This window comes from Echinops telfairi, unplaced genomic scaffold (genome assembly GCF_000313985.2).
Source record: "Echinops telfairi isolate 266 unplaced genomic scaffold, ASM31398v2 ScPeMD7_28;HRSCAF=97, whole genome shotgun sequence".
In the NCBI taxonomy this organism is placed as follows: domain Eukaryota; kingdom Metazoa; phylum Chordata; class Mammalia; order Afrosoricida; family Tenrecidae; genus Echinops; species Echinops telfairi.
In genome coordinates, this window is record NW_022103925.1 from 4184207 (window position 1) to 4198536 (window position 14330).

Here is a 14330-nt window from a genome sequence, read left to right on the forward strand (position 1 = left end):
TCGCCACTAACCTGTCTCCCCTATCACTAATCCCAGGGGAGATAGCATGTGAGCACTGGGCTGTGACCTGGGAGGCACTGACGGGCCTTCACACATAACTAACCAATGCGCTGAGGCGTCCGCAGGCCTCCTGACCGCGGAACCCCATCGAGCCAGCACTCCCAAAGAGGCTTCCAGCTGGGGGTGGCTGCGGCTCTTGAGTGAAACTTTGTTCCCGGATGCATCAAGAGAGCAGCTGTATGGCCGGTGGATTGTGTGGCTTCCAATCCGTAGCTGCTCCTGAGAAATCATGGTGCTGGGGCTTCAGAGGAGGAGGCAGGCAGAGCCGAAAGAACGTTGGGGGAGTCCGACCTGAGTCCCACGGGGGAGGGGGCAGAGGGGGTGGGTGGTGGCTGGGGAGGGGACATGACACGCCCTGGTTCAGAATGTCCCACAGTGGGGTGGAAGACACACCCATCTCATGCCACAGGAGCCCATGCTTCCTGCGGAGAATCCTTGACGGAGCTGCTGAGTTCCCCTGGCATATTTCTGGCACAAGATCCAAGGGAACGAGTGGCGAGAGACTGTGAGCCTAGGCCTTGGCTCTCTCCAGGTCGTGGGCCAGAGGAAGGGGCCCGCTGAGCTCAGCTGAGAAGACCACTGTCCCCGGAAGACCAGCACAAGGACCTTCTGCCCGTCTGTTCTGGCACATTCGACTCCAGGCCTCAGACGAGCCAGTCAAAAACCCACCAGACAGCACGGCATTCCATCCTGTTCTGAAGCTCCCGACGTGGGAACGGGTGGAATGTGGGGTGGCCGCCAACGGACTGGGAGGAGACGCAGAACGCAAGTCCACATCAAGAAAGGGAGCAGGCCTACTTGGACAGAGATGGGCGGACCCTGAGGACAACAGCCTGCAGTCATCCTTAGGGTCTGAAAATGCTTCAGTCTTCAGCCCAACAATGGGCAGGCCTGTCAGGGTAGCACTAGGGTCACAAGGTAACACAATGGTGTAACCCTGGGGCAGCACACACACCTCAACCCCACGTGAGGTCAAGGGCAGCGTTTGATTGTCACAGACACAGTTAGGCTTAGCTTAGCACCCCATCATTCATTCTCCCTCTGGGTCTATTTCAGTGTGTCCGACTCGTCCATGTTTTCCGCTCTCTCTCGATGGAGGAGCTATCTGTCTGCTTTGCTTTATTTCTCTTCTTGTTGGCTTTTGTTCGTTTTGACAAATGTTTCTCTGCATATGAAACCTGGGAGAGGCAAGTCTATAGACACCGTGCCGGGATGCGTGGCTCCTTTGTGTGTGGGGGACTGGCAGGGGGAGTTATGGGGGCGTGGGCAGCTAATAGCGATGAGAACGAGAATGAAGAAAACGTTCTAAGACGGATCGTGGTGATTTGCACAGCCCTTCCTGATGGAGGGGACTACTGGACTGTAGGATATGGGCACCCCGTGCCAGTGAAACTGCAGAAACACAAGAAAGAAAAAGGGCAGCCTCGACTCGCGGACCGCCTCCAGATAGGTTGATTCCCGGGTGCCGGTGGCCTTTACATCATCTGGTGTCAATTTGGGGCTTGAGAGGATGGAGGGAAGGGCTGGAGGCCAGTCTGTTAATCAGGTCACAGCCAATGGGGCCTCTGTGTGGGCGTGGTCTCCCCCTGAGGATTCTGGGAAAACTCTGGGATTTCCTCCTTGGAGGCGGGAGACACCGTCTCACTCTCTCCACGCCCTTGGAGACTCACTCCTGACAAGGCTGGTTCCCTGTGAGACATCCCGGAGGAGAGGCCACATGGACCTACCCTGATGCAGCCGCGTGGAGACCCCTGACAGCGCTGAGATGCTTACACTGCCACTGGATCCACAAGACTTCCCACCCACTGGCCTGCGATCTTCCTTCATTCGGCGTCATTGCATGGCTTTCATGAGTCAGAAGAGGACTTTCTAAATGGGTGTCAGACATAGGGGCTAATATCGGACTTATGGACGTGATCTGGATGGGGCTGGGCTGTTTTCTTAATGTACAACTGCTCTTGTATATAAAGTTCTTCCTTACACGCATATGGCTGTGTATGCCTTTGTTTCTCTAGTCTACTCCAGACTAACGCAGTGGCATGGGGGAGCCTGTCCACTCAGGCCAACAGCTGTACTGTCAGAGGGAGATTACTGCCGACTGGAGTGGGGGGCATCGAACTGTGGTATCCTGTGACCCCTCGGCCAGGCGACTTCCCTCTTGACCCAACCTGAATTTGCTCTAGCTGTTAGTAGTTCTCGCTTGTTCCACGACAGACATTTCTTCTTCGGCTTTTTCAAATATGGCGGGTGCTCTCTTCTGTCTCACTGTCCCCCCACCCCCATTCTTTTACTGGGGGGTCTTACAGCACTCTTCTTTATTTATCTCCCCTTTGAACTGGCAGTTTATTGCTTGCTTTGAGACCAGCACAGAGATGGACCATTTGTAAACAATTCTTAATGCACGTCCCCAAGCCCTTAAAATGGCATGTAGATACAATTTGCTATATTCCGGTGACATTTGAGATGACTTTTAAAAAAGAGGTTATCAAGGACCCGTCTCTTCAAATCTTGCTCTTAATTTTATCTTTATCTGAGTTTTATAGTTGTCCTCTCTGTTTCACATTGTCTTGGCTTTTCATTGTTTCTGCTGGTTTCCCAGTGGGAGAAGCCCCAAGGAGTGGATGCCTGGGGACAATAACTGATGCCATGGTTGACGGGGATGGGAGTGGGGAGGCTGAGAGGAATTGGGGAGTAAATAATGAGTGTGGGAGCGGAGAGGCAGCGCTAGAACCGAGGAGGTGTCTACAACTCTTTTTAAAAGTAACTTAACTAGGGAAATGTATGATATGTGAATTTCGTACCAATAAAACTATTAAAAAAAAGACATACTGCCCGTTCCTGCTCTTGAGGGCCTTTGATGAAAGCCCATGTGTTATGAGCTGACCGGCCCCTCCTCCTCCCCATAGATTTTGGCATCCTGACCCTCATACCTGTGGGTAGGAGGGCCCTGGTGACACCGTGGGTGAAGGATTGGCAGCTAACTCACCAGCTGCCCCATGCGAGAAGGTCTTGCAGCCCTGGGGACACCACGGAACCCATGGTCCCCATGGTCCCATATGGTTGCCGAGTGGGCATCAGCTGCACGGCAGCGGGTAATGTACCCCCTTTTGCAAGGGACCTCATTTGGGGCAGTTTCCTTTGTCTCGATAACCAGCATAGGGTGGGGGCTCACTTCTGAGAAAGAGCCGTGCAGCCCCAGTGAGCAGGAGGCGCACAGTGAAGAAGCCAGACGCCCCGTGTCGGTCACCCACAAATGCTGGCCTACAAAAAACCCCAAGGGACCGGGCCCTGCCCCCAGAGTTGGGCAAGAAAAGACCCTTCCCCTAAAGCCAGCACCCTGGATGCAGCCTCTGGTCTCAGGGCGGAGACAGTCCATTCCGGTGGGTTAGAGCACCCCCTGTGGTGTCTGTAACTGCAGCCCCTGGGAGCTGCGAGAAAGAGCTGTGCCCACCCGTGTAAAACCCTCCTCTGAATGACTCCAAGCCCCCTGTGGGGCAAGAGACACACACAGAAATATAGCAGACCGTAAAACACATACCCCGCCCCTCCAAACCAAATAATAAATTTCCCCAAATGAAATGAGAAATGCCTGGAACCCCACCCTGCCCAGACAGACCTCTCCCCTGGGCACCCTACCTTGCACGGCCCTCAGCTGCCGCAGCTTCTTCTCCTCGTGGTCCTGCACCACCTGCTCCACCTGCTGGTAGTACGTCTGCACCAGCCGGCTTGCGCCTGCAGCTGTCACATAAACACTCTCCACCGCTGCCTCTAGTAACGCCGCCTACCAGAGGCCAGAAAGGACGTGGGCTCAGCGAGGAGCTGCCGGTGACAGGCTGGTCCTCTCTGCTTACCACCCTCCTGGGGCCGGGGGGATGGGGGGCAGGCTGGGAGCTGTGGCTGGCGGACATGGTCCTGGTCAAATAAAACAGTTCTCATCCAAACAAAGTGGCGTGGTTACCCGCTGAGCTCCAATTCCCATGGCCAGCAGTTCGAAACCACCAGCAGCTCCTCGGGAAAAAGACTGGGCTTTTGCCTCCCGCCAACAGTTACGTCTAGGAGACCCCCAGGGGGTGGCCAGGCGTCAACAGCAAGTTTGATTTTGGAAGGCCAACAAATCTGTGTTGGGACAAGTACCGCCAGAGCGCTTCTTCGAGGCCGGGAAGGAGGGACTTCGCCTCACGGACTGTGGGCGCGTCGCCAGGAGAGCAGTCCCTGGAGAAGGGCACCGTGCTTGGTGAAGCGGAGGGGCGGCGAGGGAGAGGAAGCCCCTCAGGGAGATGGAGGGACCCCGTGGCGGTAACCCCGGGCCCAGGCGTGGGGACGATGGTGAGCTCGGCGCAGCCCCGCGTGGTGTTCCTCCTGCCGCACTTCGCGTCGCTGCGGGTCAGCACCGACGGACGCACCGCACAACCACCATCTGGATTCGACGTGGCGGCTTTCCTCCAAAGTTTCAGCCTGCTGCCTCCAGATCATTGTCAGCCCTTTCACGACCCCTTTGGGGTTTTCTTTGGCGCCAGGAAAAGGAGCGGATCGCCCTCGGTTCTGTTTGGAGCATCACTGTCTTTTGAAGCAGTCTCTCTGCGGGTGCACACAGTCCGCGGCCACGAGGGGTCCCCGGGAAAGGCCGGGGAGTGGGCTTGTGGGTCCACGGTTGGAGCTGGATCTCCGTCACGGCGACCTGGTGTACGACGGCATGAGGCACTGGCCCGGTCCGGCACCATCTTCACCATCCTGGCGACGTTGGATCCATGGGTGCAACCCATATCCCTCCAGTGGAGTCCCCCTCTTCTCTGCAAACCAAGCACGGCGGCCTCCTCCAGGGACCAGTCTCTCCCGACCACGTGTCCACAGTACGTGGGAACCAAGCCGCACATCCTTGCTTCCCAAGGAGCAACCTGGTCCAACTTCTTCCCATCCAGATTGGTCCGCCGGTGTTTGGCTGCCCGTGTTACTTTCAAGTTTCCTCGCCAGCACGGTCGCTCCGATGCACCGATTCTTCCTCCGTCCTGCCTGTCAGTGGCCAACTTTCGAGTGCAGAGGAGGCGACTGAAAATACCACGCGACTGCTGCTTCCATGAGCACTGACGGCGAATGCAACCTGGAGAAACCCCTGACGACTTCGACCTTCTCTCCACGGATCGCGCGATGACCCACTGGCCCAGCTGTGAGGGTGTTGGTCTTCTCTGACGTGTACGATCTAGGCCGCAGGCCGCTATCCTTCGTCTTCATCAAAGCGCTTCAAGTCCTCCTCGCTGGCAGCAAGCAAGGTGGCGTCATCTGCGTAGCGTCAGGTCGGGAATAGGCTTTCCTCCTATCTCCCGTAGTGCATTCTTCATAGGACCCAGCTGCTTCCTCGACTCTGTCCATCGAGTGTCCCTCACTTTGGACACATTAAGAGGAGGCAAGTCCCTGCAGAAGGGCAGCAGGCTTGGTCAAGCAGAAGGTCAGGGACACGGAGGCAGGTGTCGGTGAGATGGATGGACCCAGTGGCCGTGGCAATGGGCTCACTCCCAAGAAGGGCCGTGAGGATGCACTTGGGCGCATCTCGGCATCATGTCCTCCCGACTCTCAGGTCCGTTGCTGACATCCTGGAGAGCGAGGGACGGTCCCCACGAATCGGACTTCTGATCAGGCAGATGACGAACGAGCAAGAGCCAATATCACCCCTGGAAAAGCCGAGGGCCAGCAAGAAAGACACACAGAAAGGCCCCCGACGGCGACCACCGTCAATGCGATCGGCACGGCTTTCTGTGAGCAGCAGGCTACTCGCAGCTCAAGCGGGTCTGCAGAGTCAAAACGCTTGGGTGGGTGGTGGGGCCATCACCCAACCTGAGTGTGGTTCAAGGGTCAGTGCAATGTTCCGGGGCACAGAGAGCTTCCAGCATCCCAGCGTGCGCCCGCCTACACAGGACGCTGTCTGCCATCTAAGTGACGGCCCCTCCTCTTATACGTGGGGAAACGGAGGCTCAGAAAAGGGGAGTCATCTCTGCAAGGGCCCCAGGCTCCCAGGGAAGGGTGCAACAGAACCCTGAGCCTGCGTGTTGACCCGAGGGGCGCTGTTGCCAGCCCTGCCCAGCCCAGTCCTTTGTGCGTGTCAGCTTCCGGGGAGGCAGAAGGGGTGGGGATTGCTGGCTCGTACCTTGAAGTCTTCTCTCTCTAGGGCTCGGCTCCTGGTGGCCGAGTTCCGAGCGTGTCCCAGCAGCACCCGCCCGAGGGCTCGCTCTGTGTGTTGTTGCAGCAGCCGCCCGGATTCCCGGGCCTCAGCCAGGAGCTGCTGGTGCAGCTGCAGCCGCATCTGCTGGGCCTCATACTCCAGCCGGCCGGCTTCCTCCTGGACCCGGGCCTCCTAGAGAGCAACGGGGCACCAGCAAGCTCAGACAGGGAGGGGCTGGTCTTGCCCTGGGCCCAGGAAGGTGGGAGAGGTGTGGGGAGAAAGATGGTGCGCCCTGGGCTTGCTAAGACCCATGGTGGCTGGGCTGTGGTTGAAGGCTCCCCACTGAGCCCCTACTGGGTGCTGTGTGAGGCTGGGTGCTGGAGAGGAGCAAAGCCAGGGGCACTCGTCTGTGCATGCACACGGAAAGCGGTTCACGTCAACAAAGGGCCCACATTGTAGTAGTGGGAAGTCCCGTCTGCTTCAAGTCTACCCTACGGGTCGGATGCAAACTGGAGGCTTCTAGGGACTGTGTGGATGCAGGAAGCACCGGCTGGCGGCTGCAGAGCTGAATGAATCCAAAGCCGGTGGTTCTACGGATGGTTGGCGGCATCAGCAGGCAGTATGACTGGCAGGAGAGTGGCGAACCAGAGGCAGGGTCCAGACCCGGCCGTAGACATGAGCTGGCTGTCACACATTGTCAGTCTGTCCGAAGAGCGGGCCACACCCCGAATGAGAGCTCCCTCACCTATTGAGGATTCAGGAGGTAGTGCCCCACCCCGTTCTTCCCCTCAGCTGCTTGCCTGCTGCACAGAGGACCCCTTCACGGAGCGGGCCACAACCAGGTGACATCCGATCACTGGAGAATCTTGGCCCAGCCCAGTTGACAAGCACCCACTGTGTGCCTGGTGCCACGTCCTGTGTGTACAAGGTGGGTAGATTCAGGGAAGAAATCTCCCCGTGATACTCAGTACATTTTACGTCCACTTGGCTGGTCCAGGATGCTCAGTGGTTCGGCAGTTCGGCCCCAGGAGTCCCTCACCGCGTGACCTAATGTAATGTAATCGAATCCATGATGGGATCTGCAGTGCGCAGCCACGCCGTTGTAGGAAGACTAGGGTGCCGTGCAACCCCCATGCTCGGGCCTCAGCCCTGTTGCCACGGACAGGAAGTTTCTTCGGCGATGTAGGTCACCTACCCACCAGCGACCTGCTGCTCCGCCTGCCGAGGCTGGATTCACTCACCTCTGCAGCCAGTGGCCTGTCCTGGCCCTGCTGACCATGGGTTCACCGGCCCCTGAAGCTACTTGAGTCCGAAGAAGCTTCCAGCGGACCATGGACCCACGGAATCAGGATAGACTTGGACTGGCTTCCGCCTGCAACCCTCTTGAGTCATTTTTTTAGTATCAGTCTCTCTACCGACAGATCGGTGTCCCTGGTTTATGCTTCCTTTATGCCCGACTTAACACACTCCCCCAAAGCCACACAGCACGGCCGGGGTTCAAAGGTAACACCTGGGTCTCCGCGGAGTCTAGGGACATCAGGAAACTAGGGCAGAGCTGCCTTTCTGTGGAGGGTGAGGGGTCTGAGGTGGGGTGAGGGCAGAGATGCAGGGTTGGTGCCTTCATCTCCCACCCCACCCCACTGCTGTCAACTCCCCAACTCAGGGGGCCCTTTAGGAAGAGTGGAATTCCCCCATGGGGTTTCTGAGACTGCAAATCCCTGAACAACGAAGACCGGAGAAGAATCACTGCCTTTGAATTGCGGTGCTGGTGGAGAATATTGAAAGTACCATGAACCGATTCAAGGGCACACCGATCTGTCTCAGAAGAAGAAGGGCAGCCACAAGACTCCTTAGAGGCAAGGATGGGAAGATTTTGAATTAAACACTTCGGCCATGTTGTCAGGAGAGACCAGTCCCTGGAGAGGGACACCATGCTTGGTCAAGTGGATGGGGAAAAAGAGGAGGACTCTCAGCAAGATGGGTGGACAGAGTGGCTGCCACAATGGGCTCGCCCTAGGAGCAACGGCGAGGATGGCCCAGGACCAGGCAGTGTTTCCTCCTGCACTTACAGCCCGAGCAATGTCTAGTGTGATTCTCACGGTCTCGCTCACCCGCAGAGCCGGTTGGCACGGCGAGGGGTCCCGGTGGGGCGCCCCACCGTGCGTGCGCCAACAGCAGCGACGGGGCTTTGGGTGTCGGCCACCGTGGTTGGGGTCAGTGGGGGCGGCGGTGCGAGCTCACCAGAGCTTTGAGCAGCTGCCACTGGTGCTCGTCCAGGCAGTGGGAGGAGCCCTGCTCCAGCGCGTGCTGCTCCCGAAGCTCCAGGAAGAGGCTCTTCTTCCCAGACAGCCGCATCCGGGCCAGCGTGGCGATGGCGCAGCTGCGCAGGGCCAGCCTCCGGAGTGCCGACTGCAGGAGGAGGCCGTGGCCCTGGAGAACGCCCCGCGTGGACCTTTGGGGAGAGTGGGCGGGGGAGGCACGTCAGCTCTCTCGGATTATTCACTGCATGACACATCGCACGGTAGTCTCCTCCCGTCAACTACATACGTGTCCACTTGGCTAGGTCATGACTCTCAGCTCTGGGCCGCTATCCGCCACCTTGTGATCCCATGTCACTATCCTCTACCCGATGGGGCGCGTCATTATGTGGTGTGTTCTAAGTCCTCGCCTCTGGGGTGCCGGTGAGGCAGGATGAGTGGGAATTATGTTAACGAGGCAGATGGATACAAGCTACGGGATTAGGCTGCACCCCCACTTTTTCCCTTTTAACAGTTTTATTGACCTACAGGGTTGCGATGAGTCAGAATTGACTGGACGGCCATGCGTCTGTCTTTTACTGACATATAACTCACGTCCCATGCGATTCAACAGCTTGACTATATTAAAAAGAGCTGTACAATCATTGTCACAATCGATGTCAGAAGATCTTCTTCATGTGTGTATCTTATTATAGAAGCTATTATTTTCCTATCTCTAGAGATTCACTATCCTGGATTTCATATTGAGAAAAATCACACAACAACAACAAAATAAAATACAGAAAGCCTGCAATTCAAAGAAAGGCAGAAAATAACCCAAACTAGAGGTAGTTAAAATGGGAAAACCAATGGTAAGAGAGTACATTTTAACCCGACATGTCTGCGGTACCTGACGTAGCCAATGCACACCGTGTGAGGACCAACTAGCCCCATCCCTGGTCCATGGACTGCAGTGGCTCAATGGAGACCATCCATGTGAGGGCTCTCACCGTCATCCACGGCCTTCTGAAAACCAAGGGCTTGGAATTTAAGCTCCACTACAATCCCTGCCTCTGACCTTGGGTTTTATTATCGACAATCCTTGAGTCACATGCGCTGGTGTGCTCCTTTTGCAGAGAGTCCGTCCATTTTTTGAGATACAGGACAGATTAAACCAGAAAGCAGAGATTAGAGGAACCTCAGCCCCCCCAAGAGAGAAGAGCCAGGAGTGCAGTGCGTCCTTGGAACCTGGGATCCCTGCGCCGAGAATCACCTAGACCCAGGGATCATTTATGCCAAGATAACATGGAGCTCTCCCAGGGAAGGAGACACAAGCTACCCCTCAGAGCTGGCACACAGAGAAAGCCTTAACTTATAGCTGCTGTCTCAGGTTCAGATGCCTAGCCTCATAAAGCGTGAGAGAATAAATTTCTGTTTGTGAAAGCCCCTCCCCTGTGGCATGTCCATGACAGCAACACGGATAACTAAGATACTATGGGCTCTACGCACAGGTGTCCTTTCCAAGGAAGACGTGGCTTGCAAACGTCCTTCCTCTTTCTATCTCTCTTCATGTCTCCCTCAAAATAGGTGCTGGAAACTGGATGCTAGGCAGACAGATGCAGCATCAGGACTGGAGGAAGGCTTACTAACAACCTTCAGGAGGCAGATGGCACCACCTTGCTGGCTGAACGTGAAGAGGACTTAGAGCCACTGCTTTGGAAGATCAAGGACGGCAGCCTTCTGGCCGCATTATGACTCCACGTAAGGAAGACCCAACCCTCACACTGGACCAGTAGGTCACATCACGATGAATGGAGACGAGACGGAAGCTGGCCAGGATTTCACCATCGAGCTTGGATCCACAGGTGGGAGCGGCAGTCAAGAGATCCAAGGACTCACTGCCCTGGGTCAACCTACTGCAGGAGATCACTTCAAAGGGTTCACAAGCAAGGACGTGATTTTGAGGACTAAAGTGTGTGGTTGCTACACAATCTGGTTCCAATTGGAGGATTCAGAGTGGAGGGGTGGAGGCTAGCCTGTCAATCAGATCACAGCCAATGAGGCCTCTGTGTGGGCCTGGCCTTCTCCTGAGGATCCTGGGAACTCCTGTTTTCCTCCTTGGAGGCAGGAGACTCTCTCTCTCTCTCTCTCTCAGACATTTCTGAGGAGAAGTCACAGGAAGCTACCCCGAGGCAGTCATGTTTCTGTTATTCGTCACCCTGGGGAGAGGGAGTTAGACGTCAATCACTGCAATCAGTTCCCTCTTTCTTCCCCCACCTTCTCCCAAGCCCGATGGTATGTACAAATGTGCTTGATACAATGGATGTATGGGTTGTTATAAGAGCTGTAAGAGCCCCCAGTCAAATGATTTATTTAAACAAATCATAAAGAGTGGGACATTTCTTGCTAAAGCCTAGCTTTGAATCAGCTACCTGAATGGTCTCTTAGTCAAGGAAGGAGAAAATGTTCTGGAACTGATTGTGGTAACGATTGTACAACTCTTCTTGACGTGATTCAATTATTGACTTGTATGGCGTGTGGATAGAGTGCCAATAAAACTTAACATGTTTTCTCCTAGAAGGAAGATAATCCCTCTCTGACCACACCACTCAAAGGACTGAATCATCTCTTCAAGATTTCATACACGGTGTCCACCGTTCAATAAAAACAAGCAGACTGTGGCAGAGATGAACTGATCAAAGACAGAATAAAAGGCAATAAAAACATACCCGTAAGGTATCAGATAGAGCATTGAGACACACATTTGAAAATAATTATGATTCACAGGTTCAAGAGGCTGACAAGATGAAGACTATCAGCAGGTAAGTAGAAACCAGGGCGGCAATCCAACAGAAGTGTAGACGTGGAAATGCACAGAGAACACAGTGGACGAACTGAACAGCAGAACAAAGCTGGAGAGAGAGAGAGGACTGGGAGGGAGCCAGCTTGAAAGAAAATACTCAGATTGAAGCATCGAGAACATGTGCATGACAATCCAAACCAGCATGTAAGAGGGCCAGGTGAGCCTAAAGTCGACTACATGTATCCCTGGAGGAAGGGATTCTCGTCCCCATTTCACCGCTGCGGAAGTCAGGGCTAAGCCACTGGCTCAGAAGGTCTGCCTTCAAGTGTGAGCTTTTAACCATGGCATTCGACTGCCACTCGACACATCTGTACTGAACGTCTGCTTGGGGCCTCAAAACCACACTGGGAGGAAGGACGGTGGTGTTCCACGCCCGCGGATCCCGACACCGAGGTCAGAATGGGGCCCCAGGCAGGGTCTGTACTCACTCCTCACTGAGGCCGCCGAGCCGGCCCAGGACCCCGTGGATGATGCTCTGGTGGTCTTCCTGCAGGTGCGTCTGTAGGACGGCGGACAAGGCCTGCTCCTCCATCCACAGCTAAACACCACGGGCAGAGAACACACACGCTCAGTCCTTGGAAGCTCGTTTTACTAACCGCTGCTGGAATTTTTTGGATTTTCCAAAATTTGATTATTTGGATTTTCCTTTTCGTTTCTTTTAAAAAAATTTTTTTAATTGTAGTCACCATACATAGCAAACCATTTGGCATTTCACTATTCTTCCTAAGGACACACTTTCCATAGTATTAACGTACGGTCCTCATGTCTTTCAACCATCACCCTTGTATCCATGTCTGTGGATTCACCAGCATCCTTACCAAAGGCTCGGTGTCGGCAAACATGGAGTCCTTTTGTGTCTTGTCAAAAAAATTGTTTTTCTTGTCCTGATTTCATGATAGGATTCTCCAAATTCTTTTTCCTACCCTAGTTTTATGAACATTTTCTCCCATAGTTCCTTTTAAGCACTAACCCTTTTTGGAGTCTTTTGGGGGTTCACATGTAGGTCACGGGGCACGTAACTGTATACTACTTTACGGAGTGTGGGGAGGGATCCCATTTTCTCGACATAACTGATTGTCCCAACACAGTTTGAGTTATTTGTCATTTTACTAGTGGATGGTGAAGCCACCTCTGTGTTCTGTAGTTTCCATAGGCCGCACAGAGGAGGCCTGGGGTGTCGTGGTGACTTGTTGGGGTGCTACGTGCAAGTTGAGCAGTGGGAATCCCCAGGCACTCAGAGGGAAAAAGAAGGGACTGTCTATGCCCAGAAAGTGGGTCTTGGAAACCCACTGGGCAGTTCTACCCTGTCCTATAGGGTAGCAAGGAGTCACGCCAGGTTTTTTGTGTGTCCATATCACACAAGGACTCTGGCAGCCCTGTGGGTTAGGTGCTGGACTGCTAACCTCAAGGTCAGCAGTTCAAACACATCAGCCACCCCAATCCCATAAACGTGCAGTCTCCAAATCCCAGTGAGCCAGACCAACGAGAGCGCAGCTCTGCTTCCAGGTCTCCATTTGGTTCTTTTATGTCCCTGCTCATGTCTGCACCAATACACGGGGCTGTCATCCCTGCAGGTTATCACCAGACTGCTAGGGCAGGGCCACGCTGAATCTCCTCTTCTACGTGATCTTGGCCCCTCTTGGCGGTCTCTCCTTTCCTATGAGTTTCAGACTCAGTCGGCCAAGCTCAGTAAGGAACCCTTTGTGATCTCTCTCTCAGAGTCTCATCAGCCCCCACTGTGGGCTCCAGACACACACACACACACACACACACACACACACACACACACACGATGGCCGTACCTTCTTTTTTTTTGGCCGTACCTTCTTCTCTTGCTCCTGGGCATCCTGGAAGAGTTTCCACTGCTGTCTCCGGAAGCAGTCCGACTTCTCCAGGTGCCGGGTGGTGTTCTCCTGGACCTCCTGTCTCAAGTAGTCACACTCTGCCTGGGAGAGGCTGGTCACACCTGGGAGCGTCTGAAGGAACAGGACTTCCACAAGCCTCTGGAACATTCCAACGGTGCTCTGGTACAGTTCCTGAGACCAACAACCCCACGGCGGGTGAGGGGTCACTCTCGCATGGTGGGGGCCATGTGATTTCCTCAGCCCCGCTACCGCACACTGCCCACAGGCATAGCCCTGACCACCAAGACTCCACAGGGAACCCTTGGGTCTTGGGAAATGCTCTCAGAGAACAAGTTCCCAGGCAGCCCTCCCTCCCGTCGTGCTGTGAATCTCGGGTGTCTCCTCACAGAGACCATGCGGGCCTTCCCTGAGGCACATCTAGAGCATCCCGAAGGGCCCTCACAGGACCCCCTGCCTTCCCTTCGTGCCTCACATGGGTCAGTTATTGGGATAAACCATAGATCATCTGGGTCCACCAGCTCAATGACGTCTGACGGCCCCTCACTATCTGTTAGGGATAGTAATACGAGAGGACTTCAATGAGTTCATGGAAAAACGTCCCTGAAAGATAACGGGCATTCCCCAAGAAGTACCCCTGGTATGAACCGGTTTGGAAAGAGGGTTTTTCTTTTACTATGTCAATGAGCTCATCCCACTGCAGGTGGGTCGTAAGTCTGATCGTCCCGCGTTATCCACGGTGCAGAACAGACACACAGAGAAGACAGCAGCAGTTGCGGGTCCTGGACGAGGTGGCGGACAAGGAAGGGACTGGCCCAGCCAGGGCCCTGGCTTGGATTTCTCGCCTCTAGGACTGTGAGAGAATTAACGTGGGATCTGTAAAGACATCACCACCGTCAGCACGGGCTGACACAGCTTTGCCATGCTTCAGAATGTGGCCCGTTGTCCTGTCTCGTTTCCCAGCATGCCATGCTCTCCGCCCTCATGTCTTATACCACTTTGGTAGATAATCTCGTTATAAAAATGATTTAAGTTGTGGGGGGGAAAGCCAACAATGTCCATACAGATAACAAGATAACCACTCAAATCTGCTTTGTCTGAACTAAAAGAAATGCTATGTTGTTGTCTCCTCAGGCCTGTCTGGATAGGACAGG

The 14330-nt window shown here is 54.7% G+C and overlaps 1 protein-coding gene across 1 annotated transcript in view; it reads right to left on the reverse strand.

Annotated features, from left to right (window-relative positions):
- EVC (EvC ciliary complex subunit 1) overlaps positions 1–14330 on the reverse strand; it is a 68661-nt gene that overhangs the window by 10680 nt on the left and 43651 nt on the right. The window contains exons 12-17 of the mRNA XM_045289480.1: positions 13138–13350; positions 11743–11852; positions 8456–8666; positions 6200–6406; positions 3697–3841; positions 3047–3077 (exon numbers count right to left, since the gene is read on the reverse strand). Of these exons, the coding sequence (XP_045145415.1) occupies positions 3047–3077; positions 3697–3841; positions 6200–6406; positions 8456–8666; positions 11743–11852; positions 13138–13350 (917 nt within the window). The remainder of the gene's footprint in view (positions 1–3046; positions 3078–3696; positions 3842–6199; positions 6407–8455; positions 8667–11742; positions 11853–13137; positions 13351–14330) is intronic.